Genomic DNA, 25,341 nt, shown 5'->3' with positions numbered 1-25,341 from the left:
TAGAACCATCAATCATAGTTATTCAAGACAATACTTATTGGCTTTTCATTCCTAATGCATGTACCTTTAAATAAAAAAAAAATTAATAAAAGTAAACTAAAGAATGAGTCAATTCGCGGCCTAAAATTATAAAGGCTTATTTGGATTTAGCCATCTATAACCTGATAACCTAAATAATGACATCTTAGTGTATAGATAACGATATATTAACACGCTGAAAAAGTTTACACAGAGGAAAGTAATATTTTTTAAATGTTGTGCTGGCTGAGCTTTTGGTCTTTTTCCACTTTCCATAGATCAGTCCACACAAACTAAACACTTGCCCTGCCCACTCACCTCCAGACGTTTCACCTGCGTCTTCTCGAACTCTAGCTTGGTCTCTATCTCACGGATCTTGGCCTCTTGCCTGCTGACCAGAGACTTGTCCACCATCGACTGTTCCTGGAACTCCAATTGACTCTGCAGCGCAGTGAGCTGTCGAAGCATGCACAGAGTCAGACACACTCTGATAAACTCAGGACGGCGAAATTCATCTGCTGTGGGATCTGATCTGTTTCTTATAAAACTTTCGGGGCTGCATATTGTTAATCTTGTGTGAAATGAGTCAAAACTTGTCTATAGAGAGTCGCCACGGGGTCTTTGTGGTGGCCTTCTTTAAAAGTGCTCTGCCACTTTCTATTGACCTGGCCCAGCATACTGCATTGGATTCTTAATTGCCAGCCTCTCGAATGCATTATTCAAAAGCCCTTCTGGCACCTCTGTTTTCCATCTCTGAGCATGCTCTCATTTATTTTCAAAGAGGTGAAGAATTTTGCAGCTCGGAATAATGACTGCTCAGATATTGACTTTTGAGCCAGGCCTGGAGCCGCTGCTTTTTGAACTGAACTTCAGATGAAACTGAAGATGAAAACAGAAGAGGCTTTGTATGTCCTTGAGTTTCTCGACCTATCCTAAGTGTTTGAGGCATTAATTTTTCTTCCACAAAGGCAATTGGAACGAAATTGTGCAGCCTGTGGTTCGGCTCTTCTGGCCTGTTTATCCGCATATCTGTAAGTCTGTAGTAAGCACCAGATAAGCTGACTGAAACAGCATGGATAATTGCTGAGTGACATGATCTGATCCTTATCTAGAGCTTTTCGCTTTTTTGGAGCAGAGTGAGACACTGATCTTTTGTGTCCTGATCTTAATGTCACGGGAGCTTTTGAAAACTGAGAAAAGCTTACTTATTTCATTTATAAGTCAACCGCTTAATGAGACCTAATGATTTACAAAGAGTTCAGCGCTAATCGAGGCTGGCTCATACTACATTTACTTCCATCTGTTCACGCTCTGTGTTAAAACAAAACCAGTTTTCTAATAATGCAGTGGCCCACCTAGCTTCTCTTTGTTTGTGGACATACCTTCTCCTGGATTTCCTGTTTCTCCTTCATGGCCTCCTCGAGCTGACTCTGGAGCTCGCTGACCTGTGCGAGGCTCTGAGAGGACTGTATGGCAGCAAAGAAGATAAAAGAGGAGTCAGTCGTTCACAACACACTCAATGTAGAAAGGCATCTAAAACCATTACTGCATACACTGCTGTATATCACACATCCTAAGGGATATAAAACACAACTTTATTTCTTTCAGAAATTTATTAAGGCACATATAAGGCAGCTGATCAAAAGGTAGATAAACATGTGCACCGATATGAATAGATTTATAAAAAAAATAATGCAGACATAATTCCTCAGAAATGCATCAAATACAAATATATACTATATAATATATAAACACTATCTTTTGCATGACAAAACGAGCATTGATTTTTAGCAGCTTTATTACAATCATAAAACAATATAACATGTTTTTGCTGTGTTGTTTATTTATTTATTTATTTTTAATGTGCATAGGAATGGCATTTCAGTGAATGGCGTTTCAGAAACAAGGCTTTTTTTTTTGTTTCTCTCCCTGGCCTCAGTGAGCCAAGTTTTTGTATGAGGATTCTGAGTGTATACTGTAGGTGTGAACAATTGAGACATCAATGGGAGTCCTGGGGAAACCTGGTGTCACCTGAGCTAGGTGTTAACAAGTCTTACATATTCATGAAAAGTCGTGAATTACTGAGTAAAACAAAGGCACATCAGTCTCTTTAACCCAAATAAAAGGTATTTTTGTGTGTTATAATTTAGTTATGGGCACACCCAAGACTTTCATGAACTCAGTTCTGTGCGAAAAACAATCTGCCAGGATTATTTATTTTCCATAAGTTTAAAATAATTTGTAAATAATTTTTTTTGGTATGTGTACATTGACATAAGTTTGACATCAGTTGCACATGAATCTAACATAGACTGGGGCAAAAAAAGTATTTAGTCAGCCACCAATTGTGCAAGTTTTCCCACTTAAAAAGATAAGAGATGCCTGTAATTTTCATCATAGGTACCTTAACTATGAGAGACAAAATAAGATTTTTTTTTTTTTTAAATCACATTGTAGGATTTTTAATGAATTAAATGGTAAATTCCTCTGTAAAATAAATATTTGGTCACCTACAAACGAGCAAGATTTCTCGCTCTCACAGACCTGTAACTTCCTCTGTCCTTCACTTGTTACCTGTATTAATGGCATCTGTTTGGACTTGTTATCATTATACGTATTTATCAGTATAAAAGACACCTGTCCACAACCTCAAACAGTCAAACTCCGAACTTCACTATGGCCAAGACCAAAGAGCTGTCACCTAAAGACACCTAGTGACCTAGTGAATGACCTGCAGAGAGCTGGGACCGAAGTAACAAAGGTTATGTGCCGCCAGGGATTCAAATCCTGCACTGCCAGACATGTCCCCGTGCTTAAGCCAGTACATGTCCAGGCCCGTCTGGTGTTTGCTAGAGAGCATTTGGATGACCCAGAAGAGGATTGGGAGAATGTCATATGGTCAGATGAAACCAAAATAGAACTTTCTGTTTGGAGGAGAAAGAATGCTGAGTTGCATCCAAGAACACAATACCTACTGTGAAGCATGGGGTGGAAACATCATGCTTTGGGGCTGTTTTTCTGCAAAGAGACCAGGACGACTGATCCGTGTAAAGAAAAACATGGGGCCATGTATCATGAGATTTTGAGTGAAAACCTCCTTCCATCAGCAAGGGCATTGAATATGAAACATGGCTGGGTCTTTCAGCATGACAATGATCCCAAACACACCACCCGGGCAACGAAGAAGTGGCTTCGTAAGAAGCATTTCAAGGTCTTGAAGTGGCCTAGCCAGTCTCCAGATCTCAACCCCATAAAAAAAATCTTTGGAGGGAATTGAAAGTCTGTGTTGTCCAGTCCCAAAACTTCAACAAGAATGGGCCAAAATACCAGCAACAGTGTGTGAAAACCTGGTGAAGACTTACAGAAATCATTTGACCTCTCATTAACAACAAAGGGTATATAACAAAGTATTGAGATTTTGTTATTGACCAAATACTTATTTTTCACCATAATTTGCAAATAAATTATTTAAAAATCCTACAATTTCTGGATTTTTTTTTCTTATTTTGTCTCTAATCGTTGAGGTATACGTATGATAAAAATTACAAACCTTTCTCATCTTTTTAAGTGGGAGAACTTGCACAATTGTTGGCTGACTAAATACTTTTTTCCCCACTGTACTTACATCAGCCACATTATGAAAGCCTAGTCTGTGGTCTACATAAATAAGGGAAACGTATTAGCTACTATATTATTGAAATTTACACAAATTTAAGAGGTGTGCTAAATCACTGCAGGTCTCCTCCAGAGGGTTTTAAAAAATCTACAGATTATAAAAGAGCCTAGGAGGTCCACCTACTTTTAAAGGAAGAGAAAAGCAAGGTCAAAAAACACTTTAGATTAAAGAGATTTAATTTTACCCCATTTCTAAATGATTCGTAAATGACTCGTGTGAAGCAGTTTGAAGATTCAGTCTGTCTAAACCCCTCCTTTCCGTGAGCCCTTACTGCTGTGATTGGTCAGATGGCGTGGTGATTTATGATTGGTCTACCGCTACAGCGTGTGTTGGAAAATGAAACGCCTATTACCATAACTAAATGACAGCTCTGGAGACCCGTCAATACATAGAAAAGATGGCGTCAGTTTTATCGTATCAATTCGAGCCGGAGTCTGACGATGAAACGGCTGAAGTGGCACATCGACAAGAAACTGTTTTGCAAGCACAACTGGAGCAGGACGTTTCTCAGTGGTAAGTGCAGGATACAGCGTCTTCTTGATATCATGTAACATTAATCCTCGTGGAAACGGTAAAGTTTGTGAGCGGGCAAGTTGTTCGCACTGTGGAACCTGGGTGGACAGTATGCAAATATGTTACGCAGTGACGTGGATCAGAAAAATATTAGAATTGCTAACGACTCATTTAGGCGAATGTGAGCCGACTCTTTTTAAGAAACAAAAACTTCATTTATTGTGCACTGTCGGCGTCACAACTTTGCAGATAGTTTATGTTCACATACAGCTACATGACACACTGCATGAAAGATCATATTTGAAAAAGTATAATAGGGGCACTTTAACCTACTCCAGCACTAAAAAAAAAAACACTCGCATTTGCAACTATCAAAAAATACTTAAAAGTAAAATCTAGTTCCAGATGTGGAGCTTTCTGGCATCTTAAGGGACTAAGCAAGCTAGGAAACTGTCTTTCCAAAGCACAGTATTACCAAATCATGGAACTAGTAACTTTAGTAAACACAACTAGAGAACAAATAAAATTTTATCAATATATCTGGGTTTGTTATATTGTTATAAATATAAGAAACTGCTATCAGACTCAGTGACGAGAAAATCTTTCAGATTAAAAGATGTTCTTTTAACAACAGAGAATGTTCATTAAAGAACAAGGAAAAACGTGCAATATTTCTTAAATAAATAATTATTTTTTTAAGTCCCCATCATAAACATGCTGCATTTAGCACAGAATGTGTGGAATATGTATTAAATAAAAAAAAGTAAAAAAAAAAAAAAAACACTCTCAAGGTTTTAAGGTTCAAGATCAGAAGACAGTGATGTTATAACGATAAAATTCTATCAGTAATTAGCTGCATTGTGTAAAATTCACTTGTGTGCACCTGTATAAACATAAGGCCATAAACTTTAGGAAAGACCAATGAATTGTTAAATAAAATTCTAGGCAGAGAAATTGACAAGAATGAACGATTGATGTCCAGACTCGAACTCCTAACCATAAAAATATATTATACCTATGCTTTTTTTAAACACTTCAACATCTATAATGATAATTACACAATAAAAAAAGGAAATAAAAAATATAGGACAAAAAAGGGTGCAAACCATCTTCACCTCCACAACGGAAAAGAACACAGCAGTAAATTACATTAGAGTAGGAAATGTATTATATATATTATATTAGGGTAAGAAATAATGACATGAGCTGTGCAAACATTTAACGGCAAATAGATCAAAACCACTGCAAAACATTTTGCAACGCAGATTTTTTTCTTCTTCCAAGCTTTCACAAAATAACAAACCTAAAAATAATACTGTGCCAGCCAGGGACCGGTGCCATTAGCTGGTGCTGTTTCTAAGAAACTGAATGCTGGTGTCAGGCTTTATACACACCCTCCTGCTTTCAATATATTGACAAGGTTGAGAAGGAGGCAGTGTGTTACATGAGTCCAGACAGAGAGAGAGGGAAAAAAAAAAAGAGTTACCTGGGCAACAGCCGCTTTGTGCTTCTTCATGAGCTCGTTCATGTCCTCCTGGTCTTCCTCCATGCGTGACTGCAGGTCGTTCTTCTCCCGCTGCACACGGCTCAGTTGCTCCTCCAACTGGGAGAGAAAACCAGAAAAACAAGCAGCACAGCGGATAAGGATTTACAAATGGATGTTTAAAATTTTTTATTATATAGAAATATGAGGGATCAACTCAAAGAACATTTGTCAATATGTCAAGTAGGTGACCCAAAGCCGTTGATTAAGTTTCCCTTTTGTTTGTGTTGCTTTTCCTTAAACAAAATCGCATAAGAATTTAGGACACACACACACACACACCCACACAATAACAACTTTTACTACTAGTAGCTAAAAGCTGGTACCTGCTTTCTCTGGGAGTGTCAGAGGCTTTAATTCCATTCAATAATAATTACTTTTACAATACAGTAAAGCAATCCCGGAAAGAATAAGAGCGGGGCTTATTAATAGGGCATGAAAATGTGAATATCAGAGAAAGCGAATGAATTCATTAACAGAGAAGTGGGAAATGAAATGGAGTTTAGAGCTAGTGTCGCTGTAGAGCTTTCCATCTTACTCGCATGTTACCAAAAAAAAAAAACGACAGAGATTGCTAATGGCCCGAATCGTTTTCCCTTTCAGTCAAGCGGCCCAAAAATACGAGGCTTCATCGTTACAGTTTAACTGTCGATGTGTGTGCTAATTGCGGTTTTACACGCGGTAAAACGGACGGTAAAACTTGTGCTTGGTTAATTACAAATCAACTAGTCAGACATCCGCGATTTCAGAAGAATTCCACGACGGCGCTTCCTTTGCCGAGAAAAATATAACAGCGGTAAACATTTATAAAAGTACAAAAGCGCTTTGAGCACGCAGGAGAATGAATCATAAATCACAGTGAGCACCATCAGTAGGGAGCTATTCAATCTGCCTGTCATTTCTAAATTCCTCCCGTGTCTGGATGCAACATATAATCCTCTTGTCAAATGGAAATGGCTGGAAAACAAGATAAGTTAACGGCGTACAAAAAGGCTCTTTAACTTATTTTTAAACATCAATACCCAGACAAAACGGCGGTGCCGACAATTGAGCGTCTCTTAAGCTTTTCCAGTGATCCTTCGCATCCATTTCCTCTGCCTGATCTGACGAGCATGACTCGGCGTACAGGCTCCTTCTCTTCATTCAGTTCTCACCCCTAGTACACACTGTCTGAGAAACTGCTGATTTCCAAACATATCTGGGCAATGTGTAATTCCTCGAGTTTGACAAAACAAATCTCTGATGGGCCATGAAAGATGTACTGCAGAAAGAATCACGCGCGTATTAGACAGACTGCTTATCACCATGCGGGAACGTTGAAATTAAAAGGTAACTGGAGACAGTAAAGGATCGGTATACTGGATCTGTTAGCTCACTGAGCTTTGCCTAAGTCTAGCTGACCAATTTATCTCAGAGGTGTTTTACTATATCACTCTGTCTGTATTTGATTTCTATACAATATAATTGTATAGAAATCAAATACAGACAGAGTGATATAGTAAAACTCTATATAATATAGTAAATGATATATGATATATGATATAGTAAAACTCTATATAATATATCAAATACAGACAGAGTGATATAGTAAAATTCTATATAATTTAATTTAATTTCTATCGTATTTCTTTTATTCATATTTATTTCTTATTTGTAAAATTTAACTCTCTTTTAGGGTCAATGGCAGTCGTATAATGCATTTCACTACATTTCGTACTGTGTATGTTTGTGTATGTGACAAATAAAATTTGAATTTGAATTTTATACGCTATTAAAATAGAATAAATACTGATCCTAACCATGCTGTTTTACATGAATCTTTAGATGTCATCATTTCACTCCAAAGCCTAGAATATATACTAGGTGAATCTGATATAATCCGAACACTGCCACAAAACAGTTCAGGATACGGCGCATATGCCACAGTGAAACACTCCATGTTACCACACTCGACTGTGCTGTTTTTACAGATAAAAACGACTCAATTTGACACCCAATCAGACGGTTTCTCGCTCTGTAGGAGCTGTAAACGGAAAACAGAATAATAAAGATAGGGCACCAAAACGACGTGTGTAAAATCACAACCATTCATCTCTCTTCCAATATCTGTTTTTTTCCCCCCCAACCTGCTGCTGTGTGAACTCAATTATAAATCCTCCTTTTCAGGCTGCAGAAGGAGCGGCTCATGACAGCGTTATTAAACCGTAATGTATTTCAGGGTGATGTGTCTTGTTCAAATTGGAGAAGGAATCAGAAACATGCCTCTATGGGCAGGAATCATTTTCCTGCTGTAAATTATTGAAGTGATGTCCTTACCGGCACTGACGATTTCCTGTACTTGTGAGAGGTTTTCTCTGCTGCTTCACTTTCAAAACATGAATTTTAGCTTATTTTATCTCACATAATTAATATACTTTTAGAAGCCCTAACTGTTCCCCTATTGATGTGATATTTTTTAACCTACATTTTTTAAACCTAGGCTTTTTTCCCCCCAGCGTATTTAAAAAGAGCTGGAGCTTCTCAAAAACTTCTTGCTTTCTTTGGAGGTTCTGGTAAAACTTAACACATTTAACATACTTAAATCTTATAACTGTGAGATACTCTAAAACTATTAAGTATCCCTCATTTGCCCACACTTACAGCCTGCTTGGCTTTGGAGATGTCATCCATCTGAACATGAAGGTCCTCGATTTCCACCTCCATAGCCTTGCGGGCCTTGACTGCAGCAGCACAGGTGAACTCTGACTCCTCCAGCTGGAACACACACACACACACACACACACACACACACACACATTACAGTGTCACTCCAGGAACCTATACTGTAGCACTGGATGCCACCTGCTACATTGAGCTGATTAAGGGACATTATGGCACCTGGTTTTTCAGCTGGGCAATCTCCCTCTTGCTAGGTGCGTTGTTCTTCAGGTGGTCCAGCATGATCTGAGCATCAGCAAGAAGGGCTTTGGTGCGCTTCAGGTCTTTCCTGAGGCGCTTTTCTGTCTCCACATCTCTGTGGCTAACCTGGGATGCAGAACACAACATTTATTCTGCTTCACACAGCACGTACAGTATATAAAGTCTAGGACGAGCAAAATAAAGAGCAGGTATAGGACCAAAATTCACAAAATATGCACATACAAATGTTGTAAGTTTACGTACACTTATGTTGAAGTCATTAAAACCTTGCCTTTTTAAGCACTCCACAGATTTCATGTTAACAATCGATACTGACTTACGAACGAGTTCCGTTCCGGGAGCATGTTCGTAAGTCAGATTTGTTCTTAAGTCTGAAAAAAGCGAGTCTTTGACCCCACTTGACTAAATCTTTATCCCCTTTTCCCATACTGCTATCATGTAGCCTAAAAACGCAATTACCCCTTTTCCCATATTGCTATCATGTAGCCTAAAAACGCAATTGCATCAATGGAGTGCTTAATCTCACGGTGTTGTCTCTGCACCTTTAAATCACAAGAGACTTCCCAGACACCATTTTGTCTCAGAGCTGTTTTACACTGTATTGGACTGTAAATTGTTTCATTGAGGATTGTAGGATGTTGTTAAGGAAATTGGGATTGTTTACCATCAGGACAGCTTTACAGGACAGCCATTTCGGACTTTAGACATTTTATACATTCGCTCACACACTGAAAATATTGTAAATAATTATAAATATTGGTATCTGGTGCACAGCAGTGTCTATTTCTTGTATGTGTGATTTTTCGAAATGTTCATAAAATTGCAGTCTGTTCGTATCTGGACAGGGACAACCTGCATTTGGCAAGTCTTTAGAACATCCAACTTTGTGCATGAAATGAGTATTTTCTTCCAACAACTATTTAAAGATATATTCATTTTAATTATAATTTACTTTATCACAATTCCACTATATCAGAAGTTTACATACACTCCTTTGACCAGGCCTTTAAACAGCTTGAAAAATTCAAGAAAATTATATCATGGCTTTAGAAGCTTTTGATGGGATAATTGCCATCATTTGAGTCAATTGCAGGTATGTGTGGAAGTACTTTAAAGCCTACCTTAAAATTCTGTGCCTCTTTGTTTGACAGTATGGGAAAATCTAAATAAATCTAAAAAGTCAAGATCTCAGGAAAAAAAATTGTGGATCATCTTCCACAAGTCTGGATCATCATTGGGAACTATTTGCAAAATGATGAAAAGGTACTGCGTTTATCTGCAGAAACAGCATACCATGGGACCATACAGACATCACAGGACAACATCAAAGGACTTTGTGGAGAAAACGGGTACAGAAGTATCTATGTCCACAGTAAAACGAGACCGATATCGACGTAAACCTGAAAGGCTGCTCAGCAAGGAAGAAGTCACTTCTCCAATACTGACATAAAAAGCCTGACTTTGGGTTGCAGCTACGTGTGGAAACAAAAAGATCTTACTTTTTACAGAAATGTCCTCTAGTCTGATTAAACAAAAATGGAAATGTTTGGCCATAATGACCATCGATAGATCTGGAGGAAAAAAAGGAGGCAAGACTGATGCACTTCACAAAAAAAACTGCAGATAGCATCATGAAGAAGGAAGGTTATGTGAATAAATTGAGGCAACATCATGAGAAATCAGTCAGGAAATTAAAATCTGGCAATTGGTTCTTTAAAAGTACAATAAGCCCAAGCATACTTTCAAAGTTGTGGCAAAATGTACAAAAAGGCAATTATGTGCAGTATGGACTGCATAAAGTGGCTTAGTGACTATAAAGTGACATTGTGAAAGTGACAGTGTAGTGTCAGTGGAGACCTATTGGTCAGTGTTCAGTATTTTGATGGCCTGATGATAGAAGCTGTCCCTCAGCCTGCTGGTTCGGGACCGGATATACATGTATGCATATGTGTGTATGTGCATATGTAGATATATGTATATATATGTATGTTTATATATATATAGACGTGTATATGTGTGTATATTCTGTATGTGTATATGTGTATACTTATGCTCACTTTTTTTTTTAATTATATATATATATTTTTTAATAACACTTGCACAATATTTTACTACTGTATTATCCATATGCATATTTATTCTTATAATTGTACACCACTATTGCTTGTGTAGCTTGCACGTAAGATTTTCACTCACGTTCACACGTGATGTGACAATAAAAGCGACTTGACTTGACTTGAAATGGCTTAAAGACAATAAAGTCGAGATAATGGAGTGGCCCTGACCTCAGTACAATAGACAATTTGAGCAAAAAGGTCCACAAACCTGACTTAATTACACCAGTTCTTCTTCAGGACTGGATTAAAAAAAACTCTAGTAACATATTTTAAGAAGCTTGTAAAGGGCTACACAAAACATTCAAGCCAAGTTAAACAATTTAAGGGCAATATTACCAAATACTATTTTTAACTTCTGACCCCACTGGGAATGTGATAAAATAAATCTTTCTCTCTAGTATCATTCTGACATTTCACATTCTCAAAATAAAAGTATTGATCTTAACAGACCTAAGACCTAGAGTTAATCCTAATGTTTAAATGTACAGTATGTAAACCATGGATCTCAACGGTGTGAGCATGTGCATTGGTATTCTACAGGAAGGGAGATAAAGAAAGAAGAATGGAATAAAAGTTTGTATGTGCTGTTACTACAGTATATACCTGGTCTTGAGCGGTCAGCAGCTTAGCCTCTAGCTCTCTCCTCTCCCTAAGGACCTTCTGTTTATCTTCGTACTCCTCCTCTAACTGGACCTCCATCTGCTTCAGCTACACACACAAACAAAACCCAAAACAAAACAAGAACAATCAGAATGCCTTATAATAGAAAATACAATTTAAAAGGGGAATATCTGTAAACATTCATAATCATGATTATTGATTAGCTGAGAATGTTTTCAGCGTACTTTACGCTGAACGATAGATAGGACAGTGTTTGGCAGTGACCCAATCTAAGTGTGTTTTTAACAGATGATGATTGAGGGGAGGATTTGATTTGATGCCTGTGAGGCTAATAGCACATGGTTCGTATTGATTTCTTGCTAAATTCCCATTGGAAGGTACTACCATTCTGTAAAAAGGTTTGTCCATCAGGTTAGACATGCTATAGAAGTGGACAGTAAGTAGAAAAGTGCAATAATCTCCTAGCGGCAGCTCAAGAACAATAGCTGTTTTTGGAACATCAGCATAAATCATCCGTAGTGTTTTGACCCAGAGATAACCTGGCTATTACCATGAAGCATGTACTTATTAGTCATCACATTACAGACGACAACTCACTTTACAGTACTCACTTTTCATGAAAGCATTACTGTTTTTTCTTTTTCCTTTAGAGCCAATTTAGCTACCGTGCATGGCCATTTATCAGGAAACCCGAAGCACTTTTAGTGATGGTGTGCATAACTGAGTCAAGCAGCATGCTAAGGCTCTTCCACTCATCTGAAACCAAGAGTTGAGATACAGTACCTCCATGAAGAAGGAAACCGTCGTACCTTCTTACTACATGACTGTCTGATCTCCTCCACCTCGTCGTCTTTGCTCTCGATCTCTTTGGAGTGCGTTTGTCTCAGCCTCTCCGTCTCCATCTCCAGACGTAGCTTGGCCTGCATGAGCACACGCAGTGTAAATTCAGTGCGAGCCAATCCACACACTCCTACAGCATGTGTTTACGCCAAACAACAGTATGAACTAAGCCAAGCAAAGAAATGATGAGTGTGCACCGTCTGGATGAATGTGCAAATGTGCGTGTCATGTGGTAATTATGCGTGACGACTTGGCATTATCGAAGGAATGAATACATTACACATGAGTTGCGTTCTTGACATGAGTCCCAGGTAAATGAAGCTATTTAACTTCGGGGAGCCTCCACTTTTGTGTTTGTTTGTGTACCTGCTCCAACATTTGAATAGTGCCTGCTTGCTCGTCAAGCTCCTCCTCTTGGTCTTTGACTTTTGCCTCCAAGTCCCGAAGCTGCTTTTTAACCTTGGCTAGCGACGCTTCGTCCTTCGATTCCTGAGAGTTCAGATCCTGCAGCTCGGCCTCCATCTGCTCCAGCTTCACGTTGAGTGCGCACATCTCTAGATCTTTGTCCTGAGTGAAAACATAAACAGTTTATTATTGGAGCTCTCGTTGTGATCTGCACTCGATTCCACACGCAGACACACAAACACCTTACAGTCCTCGATGCTGCACTGTGTAATTACTTAACATTTAAGGATCCCTTCTCTGACATGCAGTTAACTATGAACTTCAGTATAAATACACCGTGAGCATGTGGTTTATGCAGGTTTCTTTAATAAAATCTATTTAGCCAAATAACTAGCTACCGTATTAACCGATGTCCAAATCATCAATGATTATATGTAGAACTCTAAATATACCCTTAAAATATGCCTTGATCATGTTTGAATCAATGCCAAACTGTAATTATTTCTAAGCAAGCAAAGCAAAACCTTTGCAAGAATAGCAAGAACAAAAAAACAGTGGCAGAGGCATAATAAAACGTAATATGAATAAACAAATTGATTAACATGCTGCTGGTAAATTCACACATCCAGTACGTTTTTAAAATATAGTACAGTATATATTTTTTTAAGAAGGCAGTTAATAAACTACACTATTTAATGCTGGTGTACTTGATTTAAACAAAAAATACCTTATATATATATATATATATATATATATATATATATATATATATATATATATATATGCTAACTTGTATTACTTACAGGATATAAATGCATTTTTTTTTTTGTCAACTAATGCAGCATGTTGTTACATAGCGTAACCTGAACATAATGCCGGATGTAATAACTATGTACTGTTTCTTAAAAGATGTGAAAGCAGAGGATGAGTAAGTGCGAATCAGCTGACCTCCAGTTGCTGTCGGAGGCTAAACACTTCTCCAGACAGTACGTCTTTCTCCCGGCTCAGCTTCTCACGCTGACTTCTCTCTTTCTGCACCTCCTCCTGGGCCTGACTCTGCTCAGAGTCAAACCTGCACACACACACACACACACACACACACACACACACGATTTTTTTTACTTTCTGTCCTTCACCATAAATCAAAGAATATGAAGAATACTGAGCCTTTAATATCAATAACATATAATTAACATATAATTCATCATCAATAGATTCTCCAACCAAATCAACTTAAGACTCATTTAAATTTCTATTTTGAAACGTCATTTGTTTTTAAATCATTTAAATTATGACACAGTCTCTTGTTTCATTTATTTTTGTTTTACTCACTTACTACTCAAAGTTATCTATGTTAGTGATAACAATTGTTATTGTGTTTATCCTTGGTTTGATCTGGAAGGCGACCTTGGGTGACCAAAAAGGCGCCTATATAAATAAAATGCATTATTATTAGTATTATTATTATAATTATAATTATAAATTAACAATATAAAACGTAAAGAAATTCAGGATTAAAGTTGTAATACTGGGCTTATATCTGTTAATTAAAATAATTTAAGCCACGAGTAACACAGTGCTAACTACATTTTGGCTTTGATCTTTTTCTTACAACAGTTATAATTATGTTGATGGCTTTCAGCACCAATTATGATGTGATCCCAGTTGTTCCCATTGCTATAAAACCACTACACTTTCTGTATAAATATGCCACTTGGAATCATTTAAGATCATTTATGTGCATTGCCTTTAGTGTCAGTTGTCTGTCACAAGCAATTAGTTTGTCAGTTTTTTTTTTATTTTATTTTATTCAATGACATGACAGTTTAAACCCAGAGGGCCAGGCTTTGTTACTTTGATAGACATTAATAAAGAGTGGCGTGCATAAGTATCGGCAGCTCAACGTGGCTACGCTGGAGCTCTTGTGTGCCCCAAGTGAGGTGACGACATTTGTTAATTTAAGAACCAGGAGATGCTTCAACTAGCAGTAAAGCGTAAATCAACTCAAGCTCGCCCACTTTCACTTTCTGCAGATGACAGACTTCATGATGTCTATCAGCCACTGTGCATTTCGTAATTTTTTTTTTTTTTTTTAAGGGTTCACGAGGCGACACTGAGCTTGGAAGTGATTTAGATTTAGGAATTGTGCTTTTTTTTTTGTGAGAAAACAAGAGGCACAGTGCCAGATACTCTTACAGCTCTTACTGCCGGCAGGACGCAACATTCTCACAGTGTCTCCTTCAGGATTCTCAATGGCCAGTGCCAATAGTCATAATGTCCTCGATATCAATAAATCTGTGAGTTGTAGTTAGTGGATAACTGCCAAGTCGTTTAAAGGTTTACATTAGACATGATCATTTTTAATATGTTTACACTTGAACTGCTATAAACATGAGGTCGGGTCCAACAATTGTGGAACAAAGATACATTTTTTAACATTTGGCAAAATTGCAGCTCATAAATAATGAAACAAATGGCTGACCAGCAGTTGCATGTGGAGACCAAATGCCAAAAAAAACACTTATATTTATTTCAATATCTATGGACCTTACTGTATGTATAAAAATCCATTTCAATGTAATGTTCTTCGTTGCTACTGTACTTTTCCACTGATACTCTGTCCAGGCCTCCCTACGCTGTGATCGACACTTCCTTTTAGCCCAGGTTATGTTTAACTGCTGAGAGAATCTGGGAGACCTGTTAACGCTTCCAGACTTACTTCCTCTGCTTCTTTTCCAGCTCGTGGTTGCGACTTTGCTGGCCTTCGAGGTGAAGTTTGGTGTCCTGCAGCTCGGCTGTCAGCTTCTGGCATTTCTTCTTAAGCTGCTGCGCCACACGCTGCACCTCCTCGTTGTCTGCCTGCACGTCTGTCAGCTAACGGACACGTACGTACACACACACACACAAACAAAACATTCAGAGCCTTTTCGGACAGTTTGCCAATAGTCTCAGTGCGGTTTGGTTTAAGAAAAAACAGAGCAGGTTCTGAAGTGAGTGTTTTATCCGGATTTAATCAGTGTGGCACCCTGTCATGCTTCACTCACAGTAAAGAGCAGCATAAATTCATAGAGACTATAAACTTTGAGCATGATCTAAGCTTTCTTCTGCTTATATTATTGTCAGCAGTGTTAAGAAAGTGCACGAGGGAACTGCACATAAAGGTGTGCATGTGTGAAGACAGGTGTCATATCTGCCTACCTAAGTAATTATGATGTGTACTGTGTAGCCGGTGTGTCATACCCATCAAGTCATTAAAAGTCAGTTTTCTCACACGATATTAGCTTACCCGTCGTTCGAGCTGCCTCTTGTTCTGCTGCTCAACTTCCAGCTTGTCGTCAAACTCTTGCTGCAGTCTCTTCTTAGTGAACTCGATCTCTCGGACCGCTCGCTCATACTTTAGTCTCCACTCTCCTCCTAAACAAGCCCACAATATATAATACACACACATTTATATATATTTTTTTTATTTGGCTCAAACTATTCTCCTCTCGAACGTCCACAATCGGATTTAATTGGTCAGAAAGTGATGAAGTGAACGAACAGAGCAACAGTCATTGTGTGTGTGTGTGTGTGTGCACGATTGAATTCAACAACTGTGGAGAAATTTTATATCATGTCACTTTTTGTGAAATAATGTGTATAAACATTTTTGGAAAAAAAACTTTCAGTGTTAGGGTTTAATAAAAAACAGAGTTTTACGTTTTCTATCATTTTTCTGAATGTAAAAGGATAAACATTGTGTGGTAAGAGAGGAACAACACCAACACCATTTTTCCTAACAAAACCATGCTTTATTATATTTTTTACATAGTAATTAACTAAGCTATCTGTTGTGAAAATATTTTATAGATGATGAGGGGGAAAATAAAAGACCACTATTGATGAGCTGGAAATGTACTACAATGTTTAGTAGGAGACTTTACAGTTTTCTGTCGAGAGGGTATGAAACTGTATAGTGGATCACACTTACACCGTAAAAAAGGTTTTGTTTTTTTTACCAGATACGATCGTTGCCCAAGATTAACCCGTGCTTTCAATTTTCATGAAGGTCATGACAAATCACAGTGACACTCAAATCACAGTTAACTTTTTTTTTTTTTTTTTATAAAAAAAACATAAAAGACAACAGATGTACAGTATTTGGCTTGAAATATTACTTGTTGCGGAACAGCTGCACATACAAAACATCTGCAGCTGTCCATTTCCTCACAGATCCTGTTTGTTTTAATGCTGTTAGTTTTTGTGTTTTGCGGATTGCAGAGTTTCAGATGCATCAAAGAAATGGTGCATCAGAAATTGATTCATCCGGTGATCGATATGCACATCTCGAAGCTTAGCATAATTTAGTCATTACATTTACTTATCGTACGGTTAAAAAAATAAATAAAAAAAGAGAAAGATCAAAGATTTCTGCCTAGACATTTATTAGCTTTGACAGATTTATATAAACCCCTAATATAATATAAAGAGCATTAAGCAATTTTACACCAACGTCAGATTGGTTTGTGGCACAACACCTGGAGTGTGTTCAATATTAAATTTGTTCTCTGGTTTGTTTCATTGCAATTTCCATGAATGACAGCACAAGCTTGGAGGTATATCCCCAACAGTGAGACCGCTATCGTATTGTTACATAAACATTTATGAAAATAACGTCATAAATAATTATTTGGCTTTTATTATCCACTACCACAGCACTATGTGTTTACGCAGTACCACACAATAATGCACTTGGAGACTCTCATAGACTTGCTATGTGGTGAACTGTCACATTCTACGGGATGAAAAAAATGAGATATAGTTTTGATTACTCTGACGTGAAAGGAATTTCAGATAAATACATTGCCGATGTAATCTTTGTATCTCGTTAACACTCTTGATATGAAGAGCTTCATCCACATATTAAATATCAAAACTTTCCCTTAAGAAATCAGAAACAGTTTTTAAAAATCTGTTCTCTATGTCTGATGTAAATGTTTGAACCTTTGCCACCGTCTTTTAAGACTTAAATTAGCAGAAAGAGCTTGTGCTCTTATGGATTTGTGCGACGTGCATAATGAGAAGAAGAGCATTTAAAGAAGCGTTAACTTTGTACACAATGGCCGAGGGGAAAGCTGAAGGCCTGGCAAAGTATCTCCAGGGGAGGAAACTCAGAATTTGGTCACAAACAAAGGTTCTAGATTTTATTCAGTCAGGTATTATTTATTACTAAAAGTGATGTGTTTGTATGAAAATAGCTGTAATTCCTGAATGGTTGATGCCGCACTGCTATCTCGAATGTTTTATTTCAAATTCCCATGTGGTGAAGTACAGAGAACAAATGCCCAAAATTTGTGACACATATCATTCCAAAATTTATGGACTATATGTTAAAATAAATAAAAAGTTTTAAACATGGTTATTTTCAGACATAGTAAGCATGTCAGACATGTTGGCTGTTTAATGAATTATAACGAAGGTTACTCTTTGGTGTTAGAATTAACATTATAAACATATGGTTGTCTGTCACTGGTCACAGGGAGAAGGTGGGCTACAATTACATTCACATTTATATTATAATCCTTAAATCCTCTATAGAAATGGAAAGTAATTTAGGAATATCACATATGGACTTTGACGCATAATGTTGTTTAAAAGGGATGTCTAGGCGAATTATAGCTTAAACAGAGCAGAACTCGTCACTAGGCAGGCTGATGTGCGAGTACAACTGGCAAGATATAGGTAGCAAAAAAAAAAAAGAAGAAAAATCATGTGGCGATGTGACATAGCTATATAAGCTCTAGGAATTAATTTTTTTTAAGTACCAGAGAGGAACTGCAGGGAAAAGGAATACATTTTTAGCCCATCTTTCACCTCGAGTATCATCTATCTTGATACATCCATTATACGATAATTTATCAGAACCTGTCTTTTCATTTCAGTAAATGAAGGTCACAGACCTTTTAGAGGTCAGCTAATACTTTCTTAGTGCCATCTAAAAGGACAGACACAACATGCAGGAGGGCTACACTTTACATAAGCTGTTTATGAACTGACACACGCTCTAGACATCAGTGCAGCGGCTGGTTTAAAGCTGCACCTGATCCGGCAGATTACTTTGTCATTTGTCGGGAGGTCACAAACCCGAGACCGGGAGGCCCACCTAAATCCGGACTCTAACCCAGCCATTCTGAAGTTGCAGTCAGGCACGGACTCGCAGATTTTTTTTTTAAGTCTCTTAAAATCCCCTGAGTGCTAAACATAGTCACACGGCAGATGGGAACCGCAGCCTCAGCTCTAAACTCAGGAAACACATGCTGCTCTTCACTTTGTCGACTCCTGAGTGATTGGAAGCTTTTATGAGGATGGGCGAAAAATGTTTGTACAAGGTGTTTATGCATATAGTGACATCATAAGAGCTGAAAAATTCATGCTGGTGACACTGACTCCACTTGGCTCTGCAGTATTACTCTCCAGCTCATCCCAGAACCAGTGGCAGCCGGTCAATAAGGAGCGCTGGGGCACCACCCCCTTAAAGTTAGGCAGACAGTTAAAGTTAGAAGAATGCTACTTTATGTGATGATTTAACATAATAATCATTTATTTTTATAATAAAATAAAATCATTAAGTCAACAATATTCTGCTGTATTTCTCAATAGAATTTATTTACAATAAAAAAACAAAAATTTTAATCTAAACTGTATTACGTTCGTTTGTGTTCGTGTACATGCCGGACAAACGAGTGTCCATGTAGGCACGTAAATTTTTGAAAAGCTTGTGATTTGAGGCTGAGCTCTAATTGTTATTTTTTAAATCATCCTTGGGGTGCAGCACTGTGCGCCCTGAACCCTCCCAATTTTATTCAACATTGTTTTATAATATTTGGGCTCATGTGATTGGACCATTCTCAACGAGTCTAATTAACGGTCAGCAGATTGGTAGTTAATGTATTGATTAGTGATTGACATGAAAGCCAGATAAATATGAGACAAAAATTCTGTAATTTCTTTGCTAAAATACCCTATCACAAGGCGATCGGACAAAGAAAGAAAAAAAAAAGTTAAAGAGCTTGGACCAGCTTGACCTGATCTTCTAATTAAGCAGCAGTCAAGTGACCACTGCCGAGCATACACTCGGTGCTTTTCCAGCACTTTTTATGGCTATTTACAGGCGATTATTTAAAGTTTCATTTCAATTTTGTTTGCACCTTCACCAAAAAAGATTTTGCACCAGCTGCCACTGCCCAGAACTCTGCTCTGATTAAAATATGCCACTGAATCGTTTGTTGTGTGTTCTGTGCCTAGTGGTCCAGGTTTTTAAATTATCGACGGTGTGATTTTCTTCAAACTACAGAGTTATTTCGGCTGAGAAAAAACTTCGCCTCTGAAGATAACGACCCCGAACAACATCCAAATCAACAGAGAAATTGGTACACAGACACAATATCGATGTTTATCAAAATCCATCTTTAGACTTAAAGCCTGAATCCATTTTCACATGACCAAGCAATAATATAAAAAGGACTTAAAAGGTTCTAAATGGAGGACATGAGCCAGAAGTGTCACCGTGTTAGATAAACAATATGGATGAAAGTGCTGTTGATTATTGTAGGGGAGTTAATTGTGGTGATGCTGACAAGTGCATAAAAAAACAATTAAGATATATAGAGAGATATATATACAGTAAAACCTCGTATTGCGAGTAACGCGGTATGGAGTGTTCCGCAAGACGTGTAAAGATTTTTAATAAATTTTAACTTGAAAAACGAACAAGTCTTGGTTTACGAACACTAAGTATCGGGTATCACGTGTTATTGCTCCCAAACTTTGGAAAACTCTACCACACTCTCTCCGTTCTGTTTACATCATCTCCATATTTAAATCTTTATTCAAAACTCACTTGTTTTCCGAATGTTACACCTGAATCCACGTGTCTGTTTTGTTTTTTTGTTTTTGTTTTTTTTTGTCTGTTTGTTGACTGTTTTCTACTCATAGTAAAGTGTCCTTGAGCTCTGGAAAGGCGCTATATAAATAAAAATTATTATTTTTATCATCACGCATGCGCTTTTTGTTTTGATGCCGAGCCTCACGTGATCACAACTGAGCCAAAGTTTTTTTTTTCTCTTGCGCTGCGGAATTGTGGGTCTTAGTGCGCGTCTCTCACTGGTATAATCAACATCCGTGATCACAACTGAGCCAAAGTTTTTTTTTTCTCTTGCGCTGCGGAATTGTGGGTCTTAGTGCGCGTCTCTCACTGGTATAATCAACATCCGTGCACGCGTTTTCTCCTTCAATCTGTTGTTATGTGTGTGCTCTCTCTCTCACCTTTTGGTGTGTGTGTTTGTGAACCGGCACGGTCTCAAATTACACGCACGCATACATAACGACAGACCCAAACACACACACACACACAGTGTCTGCGCGCATAAACGGAAACACTTATCTGTCAGTATTTATTTATACTTTTTTTATATTTTGTGTTTATTATTTTTATTTATTTTTTTGGACTGTGGAACAAATAATTTGAGTTTCTATTATTTCTTATGAGAAAATTAAATTTGGTTTAAGAGTGTTTTGGAATACGAGCCTGCTTCCGGAACGAATTAGGCCCGTAATCCAAGGTTCCACTGTATACACACACACACACACACACGTCCACACATTCAGACTTGAGCTATCACTCATGCACGTGTCATTTCTGCTCGTTTATATGAAACGTGCTAAAAGTTGAAGACTTGTTCGTATAGTTCAGTAAAATGTGGTGTGTTTTGTGTGTATCACGTTGAGTGCTTTCAGCAGGAAGCACCGTCACTTGCCTGTGTCATCATCATCCATCTCTCCGTTAAGCTCGGAGGCGTGTATGAGCCGAGTCTCCATCACCTCCATCTCCATCGACTCCATCTGCTTCTTCATAGACTCATACTTGGCCTGATGGGTGTACACACACACACACAGACGCAAACACACACAGAAGCTCTTAGATCTGCTGGTAAATACCATCTGTTCTAAAAGAAGAGCTCTGTACCTCACAGGCCAAACAAATAAAAACACATATGTACTGTACATACACTGCAGGGATGAGCACAGAGCCCCTCTCTCTCTCTCTCTGTCTCTCACACACACACACACCATCTGTCCAACCCTAGCAAGTGATGCGTGCGAAATCGTGTCTTATGTTTAAAAGTTTGCGACATCAGAGACGTCACAGCTGCAGGGCGATGAGTGCCATCAGAATCAGAGTATATACAGTATTATTTCCCTGTTAACTGAACATTAAAGACAACTGGACGACACACACACACACACACCTACAAAAATAGCAATATTATTCATTGCACCTTCACCTGGAAGTCATTTCCAGCTTCCTAGTGTGAAAGAGGGGTGAAGTAAACATACCATCGTATTACTTACTATGACTATTTATTATCTCGGCACATTTACAACACTCCCAAGTCAAGCTCAGTTGAACCTTTCCTCCAAAGTAAGTGTTTGTGTGTGTGTGTGTGTGTGTGTGTGTCATAGTAGTCCTGCGGGTACCTGAAGGTCTTTCAAGTCCTTCTCCAGCCGTAGTCTCTCGGAGGTCTCGGACTCGAGCAGCTGAGAGGCAGACTCGCCCGTGTTCCTTTCATCGGCCAGCTCCGATGACAGCTCTGTGATCTAAAACACACACAAACACACACAGTCATTCAGTGGCCCTGCCTTGAATGATCCTAAAATCAAGTAGTGAATCAGTTTTAAAACTTCACGCCTTAGATATGTGACACAAAGCTGTTAAGAGTTTTAGCAATGTCATGGGTGGTGGTCACAGCTGGTGTGCTTGTGTGTGGGTGTGCTTGTGTGTGTGTCTGTGTGTGTGTGTGTTAAAAACTACACACAATCCCATTCCTTTTTTTTGGGGTGCGTGATCAGTTGTTTAAATCATGATTTCTTCAATTAAGCATCATTCATAGAAACACAGACAGCTCTTTTTAAATACTGTATTTTTGCCCTATGCATTAAAATCATGAGTCTTTATTATGTGGACTTTTAACCCAGGAGGGGGGGTTGAAATGTGTGTGAACTTCACCTTGCTCTCTAATCGATCAGTGTTGAGTCGCAACTCATTTCTCTCCTTCTCTACTTTCTCCACTTTCAGTTTCAGCTGCTGAATCTCCTCCTAAAACAACAACAAAAAAACAACAAAAAAAAAAAAAAGTTGGAACTCATACAGGCAGAAATCTCACAATCGGAAATTATCTTCAGAGAAACTCAAATGATGGAGGGGTAAAAGAAATGACACTCAGCCAGAGAGACGATCCATGTTAAAGCATACGCAACATCATCTATACATACCGTGTCTTCTTTTCTCACCCAGATGTCAAAGGTTAAGGTGATTAGGGTTTGAACTGAGTTAGCAGTACTGAGCTAGATTCAGCGTCTTGATTTCTCTCTCTCTCTCTCTCTCTCTCACATTAATACTCGAACACGATTCTCAGGAGGACGTGGCCGAATGGACATGCCGAACACATAAACGCGTGTACACCTGCTCACTTGTACGCTTACCGCGGTATCCCACAGGAAGACGAGTCCCTGTGTTACTTTGCATCCCGAAAAACAGCCAGCAGGCTAAAAGTGCACAGGTAATGTATTCACACACATATGTCTACAAACAGTTGCACCGAGCTAAAATGTTGTTTGTTTTTTTTTCATTGCAGAGGCGAGAATCAGAGAGGTCGAGTGCTTTGGCTGAGACTAAATGAATTCTGAGGGGAATTCAGGAGGGATTACAACAGGAAAACAGAAAAGAGCAACTAAGAGGAACTGTGCACATAGGCTTTATGTGCAGCTCTGCCACTGTCAAATGCCAAAACTAGACACGGCACGATGATTTAGTGCTTTTGAAGTGTCTGGGGAGGGCCTCGTTCGGAAGGTGGATCCTGAGAGATGGAGGCAGACACATAACGTAGAGAAAACAATATATACACGGCAAAACGGAGAGAACAGAAAATCAAATCCACAGAGAAAGAACTAGAGATGAAGATATACACACAATAATATTTGTTAGATTTGCATATGATTGTGATGCATTTCTCATCCGGGGCAATTTAAACAGATACGCAAATCTGTTAAAGCCCTGATGCACAACAATAGTAGAATAAAGAAAGGTATATTTAAATAGTTTTTTAAAAAAAAGAAAAAACAGCTAAAATAGCTACCAAATAGTAGCTGAAAAGCCTGAAAAGACTGTAGACAGGTAATTTCCCCATCTTACATCATCTTTCATAAGTTTTGCTTTGTTGAAAGGTCTGATAAACTTCATGCGTCTTTGAAAATAATGACAGTTCTACTAGTCATCAGAATTTCGCGAGCGGTACCTAGAACAAAAGTGTTTAGCGCGTACTGTCCACTGTGGCACTGACAGGAAAATTGGACAAGAGGAAGCGATCCAAAGACAGAGTGAGAGAGAGAGAGAGAGAGAGAGAGAGAGAGAGAGAGAGAGCATTAGGAGAGGCAGGAGAGGACATACATCTTTGCCTCGGATCTGCTCCTCGCTGAGCTGCACTTGGATGAGAGGCCGCACTGTGGTGAAGACCTTCCACCAGGGCCAGTCCTTCACGCCACGGTTCTTCTTAATATTCTTCTGGATGCAGCGTATGGCCAGGTCTTGGATCTGCAAGACAATAGCACATGGGGTTGGAGCAGACTTGTTACATAAAAAAGAAAAAAGGAGAAAAAAAAACTGAACTCCCAAATAATATAAGCTTAGACTAGCGTAGGTGGATTATCACCATAAACAAGACACTGCGTTTAGATGCTATTCCTATTCGTTAATTTTAAAATACTACCTGATTCAAGATAATTCCATCATATAGTGAAAAGAAGCAGCTGTGCAACAGAAATCAGACCTTGTAAAACATGTCCTGTATTCGACATGACATTAAAAGCATTAACAATATAAACATTATCATGAGCATAACATTATAAACATTAAACGGTTGGGTTGGTGTTGCATTAGATTTTCAGTGGGATCAGACCAGAAGGGCTGGTCTTTGGGTGAACCTTGGGTGCCTATGATCATGTGACTAGTTTGTTTTGTATTGTCGAGTTGGAAGCCTAAAATGGACGGGATGTTTTTGTGTACTGTAGCATTAAGATTCTCACCATTAGAGCTGTGATTATTATAACAATAGAAGAGAGCTAAATGTGGAATACAATGTTTAAAAAGCATACGAGAGTGATGCTCAGGTGTCCACATACTTTCAGACAAATTTTGTAGCTTAGAATTGAACAAAAATTTACTGTAGAAAGTAGAAAAACACTACAGGAAAGACAACAATTCATGAGATCTCGATTAGATTCACCCTGGTGCACTGAGCATGCAGTACATACTGTAGGAAAAAGATTGCCTTAAATAACCAACATCCTTTGTTTGAATTGATTCCTATACGAGAAAATTAAAATGTGAACTATTTTAGCACCGCTGCTAAATGTCTGTCACAGAGCCTCTCGATAGTTAAAAACCATGCTAAAGCATTTTAACGCAGTTGTTCTTTTCTATGTTTTGATGTCATTATATAGAGCTTTGGCTTGGAACGAGGTCAAGCTCCAGTACAGCAGGAACAGGAAGATAACAGGCGAGTGCAGGAAGGTCCAAATCTCTGGGCTCAGGACCTGTGCCCCCCTCCACACTATAGAAAAGAAAAAAGCAAAAAAAAAAGCCTCTTTGCTTG

At 38.4% G+C, this 25,341-nt stretch overlaps 1 protein-coding gene across 7 annotated transcripts in view; it reads right to left on the bottom strand.

The window, feature by feature from the left end:
• The window catches only part of myo18ab (myosin XVIIIA b), a 108,230-nt gene that overhangs the window by 11,312 nt on the left and 71,577 nt on the right, over positions 1-25,341 (bottom strand). For all 7 annotated transcript variants that reach the window (XM_053507700.1, XM_053507701.1, XM_053507704.1 and 4 more), the window contains 15 exons: positions 24,138-24,281; positions 22,698-22,787; positions 22,169-22,288; positions 21,448-21,559; positions 15,939-16,066; positions 15,372-15,526; positions 13,601-13,724; positions 12,614-12,814; positions 12,217-12,327; positions 11,390-11,494; positions 8,628-8,774; positions 8,391-8,504; positions 5,694-5,810; positions 1,401-1,484; positions 337-474 (listed from right to left, as the gene is read on the bottom strand). In XM_053507700.1, coding sequence (XP_053363675.1) covers positions 337-474; positions 1,401-1,484; positions 5,694-5,810; positions 8,391-8,504; positions 8,628-8,774; positions 11,390-11,494; positions 12,217-12,327; positions 12,614-12,814; positions 13,601-13,724; positions 15,372-15,526; positions 15,939-16,066; positions 21,448-21,559; positions 22,169-22,288; positions 22,698-22,787; positions 24,138-24,281 — 1,890 coding nt within the window. The remainder of the gene's footprint in view (positions 1-336; positions 475-1,400; positions 1,485-5,693; positions 5,811-8,390; positions 8,505-8,627; positions 8,775-11,389; positions 11,495-12,216; positions 12,328-12,613; positions 12,815-13,600; positions 13,725-15,371; positions 15,527-15,938; positions 16,067-21,447; positions 21,560-22,168; positions 22,289-22,697; positions 22,788-24,137; positions 24,282-25,341) is intronic.

The sequence above is a fragment of the Clarias gariepinus genome, chromosome 11 (genome assembly GCF_024256425.1).
Source record: "Clarias gariepinus isolate MV-2021 ecotype Netherlands chromosome 11, CGAR_prim_01v2, whole genome shotgun sequence".
Taxonomy (NCBI): domain Eukaryota; kingdom Metazoa; phylum Chordata; class Actinopteri; order Siluriformes; family Clariidae; genus Clarias; species Clarias gariepinus.
This window is presented reverse-complemented; position numbering and strand designations above follow the sequence as displayed.